General features: G+C 45.3%; 1 protein-coding gene across 2 annotated transcripts; it reads left to right on the forward strand.

Moving 5' to 3' along the window:
* Nucleotides 1-1,475: 1,475 nt before the first annotated feature.
* RTP4 (receptor transporter protein 4) lies at nucleotides 1,476-6,916 on the forward strand. 2 transcript variants are annotated; one of them, XM_037037466.1, is made up of 2 exons: nucleotides 1,476-1,744; nucleotides 5,604-6,916. In XM_037037466.1, the coding sequence occupies exons 1-2, from the start codon at nucleotides 1,566-1,568 to the stop codon at nucleotides 6,712-6,714; spliced, it is 1,290 nt and encodes a 429-aa protein (XP_036893361.1). In that variant the 5' UTR covers nucleotides 1,476-1,565; the 3' UTR covers nucleotides 6,715-6,916. The 2 variants fall into 2 exon arrangements, with proteins under 2 accessions (XP_036893361.1, XP_036893422.1); XM_037037527.1 differs by lacking the exon at nucleotides 1,476-1,744 and adding an exon at nucleotides 3,440-3,613.
* Nucleotides 6,917-7,429: the final 513 nt, after the last annotated feature.

Genomic DNA, 7,429 nt, shown 5'->3' on the forward strand with positions numbered 1-7,429 from the left:
CACAATTCCTTGGCACAAAGAAACTAGTGGCTCACGGTGGATCCATGGGGTGTTAGAAAGGCCATACTTTTCTTCCCTTCTATTTCTTTGTAGTAACAGGGAAGGTAACGGGCTCCTTTCAGCCCTCAAATCTCAAATCATACCCATAGTCTCCCCGCTTCCCTGTCCACTGGATCAGGCTGGCCTAGAGCCGTTGTGCATGTTAAAAGAAACACACGAAGCAGAGGCAGAGGGCTATGGGCAGGGAGTGCAATGGGCCAGTCGAGGCTACATTTTGGGAAAAATGACTATTGGAGGAGTCAGGAGGCAGGGTGTGTGGTCATGCTCTGAAGATAACTAATAAAAAGAATGGGCTTGGCTTCTTAGATCCAGCAGAAAGTAGAAGGGAAGGGTGGGGAAAGGACCTATGTATGGTTGGGGCAGATGAGCAGAACTCAGAGGTGGGGATGTCTGGGATGGGATGTCTGGGTTCTGATCTAGTATTGGCACTAATTTGCTCTGTGACCTTGGGCCAAAGACCTCTTTCCTCTGGATCTCAGTTTTCTTTACACATACTCATCAGGGGGGAACAGTACAAGTTGACTCCTAAGGGCTTTTTGGTTCTAATCCTCTGTGGGTCCAATTCCAAGTTCCTACCATTGTCTATATAGACATAGGTGCCCTCAGTGTGCACAGTTATGAAAGCAGTGAGTATTTTTGTAGAATAGACTATCCTGGGAGGGAGGGAAGAAGGGCACGGGGCTGCTGCCTCACGAACAGAGCACGCTAAAGTCTAAAAAACTTGAGAACACAGGCCAGTCATATCTGGGATGCGGTAACCGTAATGGGGCTTTCAAGGACATAAGTGTCCTGTTGTCTTGTCTCCCCCATTTAAATTTAAACTTCAGAGGGATAAAGCTTACTTACTAGAATTTAAGTCTCTTTGAGTTAGAACTGACTTTAAAGCACATCTAGTTTCAATTCTTCACCTCATGAACAAGAATTCTCTCCATCTTGCCACCAAAATATGGCTTCCACATGTGATTGTATACTGCCCCCAAGATAATGTACATAGTGAAAGGCAGGGTTAAATAATCCTTTCATTCAACCTGGTGTCCTGCCCTCTGACCCCAGAGACTTCACAAGACCAAACCACTAGCTAAGGATTTCAATCAAGATCATCCCCCTAACACTGGTGAGAGTTCACTGGGGGCATGAGACAAGTGTGGGACACGTGTTCCCTCCACCCACCGCCTGGGTCTGCATAAGGGTTTGAGCATCCCTGGGGGTAGAAATGGTGTCTTAGTCAATGGCACTTGCCCCAGTGCTTTGCATGATGTGAGATAAGAGAAAAATTAAACAAAAACTAACATTGGTGCCCCCCCAAACTACAACAGAGCTCTGTGCTCAGATGTTTGCCTGTTTACAAACTAGCAAAACTCTGCTGCCCCCTGTCCTCAGAAAAAAGACTTGTCCTGTGCACTCAGTCTAAAGTGAAACTTAGTGATGGGTTTTTGGTCAGAGAAACCGAAACTGTTTTCATTTCCTGCTGCACATCAAGTAAAAGAGAGAGCTCCTCACTAAACATGAACTCCAAACCTCAAGAGAGAATAATTTTGGATGTTGGGACATGGGAAAAGATATTTCAAGAACTGATGCAGCAGGTAAAACCCCGGGCCAGATGGACCCTGAAGTTGGATGAGACTCTTCAGCCAGACTGCGTGGCCCAAGGGTGGAAGCAATACCAACAACCAGCATTTGGCAGGTAGGTGAGAGTTTGCTTGGTAGTGACCTTCCCTAGGCAAAGAGGCTCAGCTTAGCATTGACTGAGTCCTTTGAGAGCTTGTTAAAAGGACAATGTCAAGCCCTTGCGGGTGGCATAGTTTGTTGGAATATTGTTCCATACACCAAAATACTGTGGATTTGATACTCAGGGCACATATCTAGGTTGTGGGTTCAATCCCTGGTCGGGGAGTATATGAAAGGTAATCGATTGATGTCTCTCTCTTTCTCTTTTTACCTTCCCCTCTCTCTAAAATCAATAAACATATCTTCTGATGAGGACTTTTTTTAAAAAAAAAGAAACAGAAGAACAAATGCCACTAGGCTTTTCATCCTTTTGTGGTCACAATGTTCTTCAGAATCTAAATTAGACTTCCGAGCCTCCATTTTTGCTTACCTGAGGAAGTTTCTTTTTTTATTAGATTTCCTCCCTAAATATTTCTTGAAATCTGGAGGAATATTCCCGTACTCCATAAGTCTGTCCTCCTATTTCACACCACCTCATTTGTTCCACTCTGCCTCTATCTAGTGACTTCTGCTGCACCCCGCCCCCCCTCCCCCCCCATCAGTTCCAACTAGCTTTCCCAGGCTGCAGCCGCCCTGCTGGGCTTGTTTGGGAACAGCCCTCGCCTGGGGCCTTCCATTAAAGCCCCAAGAACTGATGAATGCCAAGCAGGCACTTTGAATATTGCTTTACTAAAAACCTGGGTGTAATAAAGGTGAAATATGCTACAAGAATGAAATATAAACCCTAGTGCCAGGAGTCCCTAACTAATGCCTCTTTCTAACTGGCCATCTTTCTCTTCAGCCTCCAGTGAGACTCAAGTGGCAGGAACCAGCTTCCTGGACCATGTCAGGAGGGTGGGAATTGCTGACCAGGGCTATCAAGTCTTTTCTTTTGATATGGTACTCAGAGACATTCCCTCTACTTCCCACCTCACCTGCTTCCCTGCCTGCCCCTATCCTGCCTCAGATATCCTCTGCTCCATTCCTTAAGAATTATTAACCGTGCCATGCATTTTCAGGCTTCTATTCCCTTGTCCATGATTTCTGCTGGTTTGGGCGGCCCTCCCCTTTCTCCCTCTTTATTCATCCTTCAAGAACCCACTCAAGCTCCACCTGCTCCTTAAAGCATTTTCTTCTCTTCCTGAGGCAGAGCAAGGTTTCCTTCTCCATTCCCATGTGACAATGCATATAGATATACATATATACTTAACTTATGTATAATAAATGTATTGATAACATATATGTATATATCACATATTATAGAGCATATATAAAATATAGAGCATGTATGTAATATTTTTAGTGGCAGAATCCATTATTAAAATACAGCCTCTGGGTATTTTAATACATTCCCCTAACACTGGTGAGAGTTCACTGGGGGCATGAGACGAGTGTGGGACACGTGTTCCCTCCACCCACCGCCTGGGTCTGCATAAGGGTTTGAGCATCCCTGGGGGTTAGAAATGGTGTCTTAGTCAATGGCACTTGCCCCAGTGCTGAGCATAGTGCTTTGCATGATGTGAGATAAGAGAAAAATTAAACAAAAACTAACATTGGTGCCCCCCCAAAACTACAACAGAGCTCTGTGCTCAGATGTTTGCCTGTTTACAAACTAGCAAAACTCTGCTGCCCCCTGTCCTCAGAAAAAAGACTTGTCCTGTGCACTCAGTCTAAAGTGAAACTTAGTGATGGGTTTTTGGTCAGAGAAACCGAAACTGTTTTTATTTCCTGCTGCACATCAAGTAAAAGAGAGAGCTCCTCACTAAACATGAACTCCAAACCTCAAGAGAGAATAATTTTGGATGTTGGGACATGGGAAAAGATATTTCAAGAACCGATCCAGCAGGTAAAACCCCGGTGGGGGGGGGGCGGTTTTAAAACCAGCCTCCGGGCTGCTGCTGCAGAACAGTGTTCCAGGCACTGGCCCGAGCCTATGCAGCAGTCCTTCTGCTCTGCTTTTTAAGCCAGTGAGCTGTGGAAGTGTCTCCAATCAGCCAGGGCTGCTTGAGGCACTTCCCCCAACAGGAAGGCACTTCTTTTGTTCAGATGAATTGTTTGATAGTCATCCTGAGATAGGATAAACAACCTACCAATGTACCACTGAAAAATATCAACCTGTTTTTGGAAAGCATTTTGTTGTTTACAAAGTGCTTTCACATGTGCCATCTCCTTTAATGATGCCAATATAATCCTTAATATCTTTTCACTTGATGGATATAAAAATTGAGGCTTTGAGTAGAGAAGTGTTTTCTCCAAGGTCCCCCTGATGGAAACTATGCACTCGGGTGTCCAACCTAAGTATTATGACCCCAAGTCCCAAGTCAGTTTTTCTAGGTGTAAAAGTAGCCACGTTGCTCATTAGAAGTGATGCTGTGTAATAGGTAAATAAACAAGGTTGACTTGAAAATGGCTGGGGACTAAAACGGGACTATACTTATCTTGTACATTCTTGAGCAAGCTTTATCACCCTTATGACTCAGTTTCCTCATCTAGGTTCAATGATGCCTTAGTCAGACAACAGCTTTAAAGATGAAATGGGATAATGCTGTAAAGCACCAATTGCAATGCCTGCTTCAAAATAGGCACAGCAGTTCGCCCCTATGTATGGTTTCACTTTCTGTGGTTTTAGTTAACCACAGCCAATTGTTGTCCAAAATATTAAATGTTAAATTCTGGAAATAAATAATTCAAAAGCTTTAAATCATGCTGTTCAGAGAAGTCCCACTCCAGCCTGCCCAGGGTGCGAATTATCCCTTTGTTCTGCATCTCCACACAGGATATGCTCCCCGCTCATCAGTCACTTAGTAGCCTCCTCCGTGATCAGATCTGCTGTCCTGGTATCACAGAGCTGATGTTTGAGAGACCCTTATTTTAGTTCCTCAAGGCCCCGAAGTGCAAGAGTAGTGATGCTGGCAATGTGGATATGCCAAAGTGCTTCCTTTAAGGGAGATGGTGAAAGTTCTTGACTTAATAAGAAAAAAAAAGTATATGCTAAGGTTGCTATGACTTATGGTAAGAATGAATTTTATATCCATGAAATTGCGAGGAAGGAAAAAGAAATTTGTGTTAGTTTGCTGTCACATCTACAACTGCAAATCTTACAGCCACAGTGCATGATAAGTGCTACGTTAATACGGAAAAAGGCATCACATTTGTGGTTAAGAGACATAAACAGAATTATATTACAGTTGACGGCAATGTATTGTGCCAGAAAGCTTTGAGCCTGGAGGAAGACTCCAACAACCGACCCCTGAAACAGTGGACATTTACTGCAAGTAAGGGATGGTCATACAGATTCAGAAATAGGTTTGGGCTAAACAATATAAAAATTGCTGAAGAGTATTAATTATAATTGTTCTATTTTATTACCAGTTATTGTTCATCTCTTGCCGTGTCAAATTTATAAATGAAACTTTATCATAGGTATGTATATATAGGAAAAAAGTACATTCATGGCTTGGCGCCATCCACAGTTTCAGGCACCCACTGTGGGGAGTCACCTGTGCCTGTGGATAAGTGAGGACCACTGTACTGCGTTAGAGGTTTCTTTGACCACTGTGAAGACGATAAACTTTGCTGGCAGGAGGCAGAAACATTTCTCCCAGAGATGTCTTACTGGCAAAGAGGCAGACCTAGAATCATGTGTGGGTGGAAGCTCAATGGGTCACAGGAAAAAAAAGCTTTATTGGAAACACAGTTTCTCTTACTCTCAGGTCAATTTGTCAATACCACATACACTTTTTCAAATTGAAAGGGGCCTTAGACACCAAGGCAGGGCATTTCCCTAGGTCAACAAGTAACTGAGGGAACAATGGGCTTCTTTCTCCCATCCGCAGCTTCCGGTGTTCCTCATGCAAGCGAAACTGGGCTTCTGCCCAAGTGAAGATCCTGTGTCACATGCACCTGGAGCAGCGGAAGTCCCAGGGGCAGGTGCTTATGCGGCTCTTTGGTCAGAGGTGCCAGAAGTGTTCCAGGTCTCAATTTGAGAAGCCCGAGTTCTCCTCAGACAGCACCATGAGGATTTTGAACAATCTGGTACAGCGCATTCGGGAGAAGTACTACGGAGACGGCACCAACAAGTACTCAGAGACTCCGGTGATCCCGGAGGTGCCTTTGGACGGGTCCCACGACACGGCCAATTGTGAGGCATGTGTTCTGGGCTTCTGTGTTCAGAGCTTACAAAACTGCACGAGAAAACTATCCAAATCCCCTTTCTCCTACATGGAGATGGGGAGCTCTCTGCCTCACATTGGTGATGTGTGTGGACAAAACCAAGCTAGGAACCAGCCAGCTGGAGCAAAGGGAGCTCAGGGGAGTGGGGGTTCCTCTGAGCGTAAGGTGTCAGGGCCCAGCCATGCCACTGCTGGAACCCAAGTGCCTGGGGCGGGCCCTCAGCCCAAACAGGAGACAGGCCAACAACCCACACCAAGGGCAGCCCGGCAGGCTGTACGTGGAACAGAGTCTCAGCCCACCCAAGTAGCAGGGTCACTTCCCTCAGGGTGGACAGACCTACAGCCCACACGGGCAGTTGGCCCATTGCCTTCAGCGGGGGCAGATTCACAGTCCACCCTGGGGACAGGACAACAGACCCGTCAGAGGATATACTCTCAGGCTCTAAGGAGGTCTGGCCAACAGTCAAAACAGGAGACAGGTTCACAAGCCACACCAGGGACAGGTCTTCAGGCTCTAAAGGGGAGAGACCCACAGCCCACACGGAGAGCAAGTCCCACAGATACACATGGATCTGGGAGCTTCGGGGGAACTCAAGCCTCCTGGGGAAGCCAGGACAGGTATTCACACAGAGCAGCAGTTCCAGACAGCTCTTCCAGGGCGTTATTCTCGATGGCACCAAATAACTCCAGTGGCCTTGGTAACTTACTCAAGTTGGGCTGCGCCATCTGTGTTGCTGCTCTTTATGCCTTGGTTGTAGGCAGACACTTTAGATAGAATGATGAAAATAAGCTTGTCTTTTCCTCTTGTCTTAATTTCATGGTAATCAATGAACTAATATGACAAAGAATTTGATTTGAGACAAAATAGGGTCAAGTTTGTAGGCTAACCCCTGGGTCCCTGGACTTCCTTTGCAGGTAGCCTAAAACATGACCTAGCAGATAATAGCCCAATAATAAATATTTGTGGAATAACTAAAGTTGTTTGTTCATTTATTCACTAATTCATTCATTGGTATCAATATATATAGACTGTATTTTCACCAGAATTTGGGGTCATGAGTATTATGAGAAAGTTATTGTGTAGGCTGAATAATGGTCCCCCAAAGATGTTCATGTTCTAATCTCCAGAACCTACAAATTGTAAGAGCCAGCTGCAATAGGGACCAGCTGCAAGTAGAAATTTCACCAGGATATAGTTAGGCCCCCACCCCAGAATGTATTCAGTGTACCAGGAGGGTTAGGCACGAAGCCCGATAAGGAGGATGTGGAAGGCCAGTCAGGCATGAAGCCAGATAAGGAGGATGTGGAAGGCCAGTAGGAGAAGAAAAAAAAAGAAAAATATATATTCTGCCTTCCAACAAGGGGTCCCACCAATGAGTAAGGAGGCTGTTGTTCAATGGTACCAATCGCTAACAGCCACATCTGCTTCTGTGTATTGCTTGCTTGCAGTATTCTATAAAAACCCTTTAGTCTGTAAGCCAGGCGCGACT

The sequence above is a fragment of the Sturnira hondurensis genome, unplaced genomic scaffold (assembly GCF_014824575.4).
Source record: "Sturnira hondurensis isolate 20B ecotype Veracruz unplaced genomic scaffold, ASM1482457v3 Scaffold0000396, whole genome shotgun sequence".
Classification (NCBI taxonomy): Eukaryota; Metazoa; Chordata; class Mammalia; order Chiroptera; family Phyllostomidae; genus Sturnira; species Sturnira hondurensis.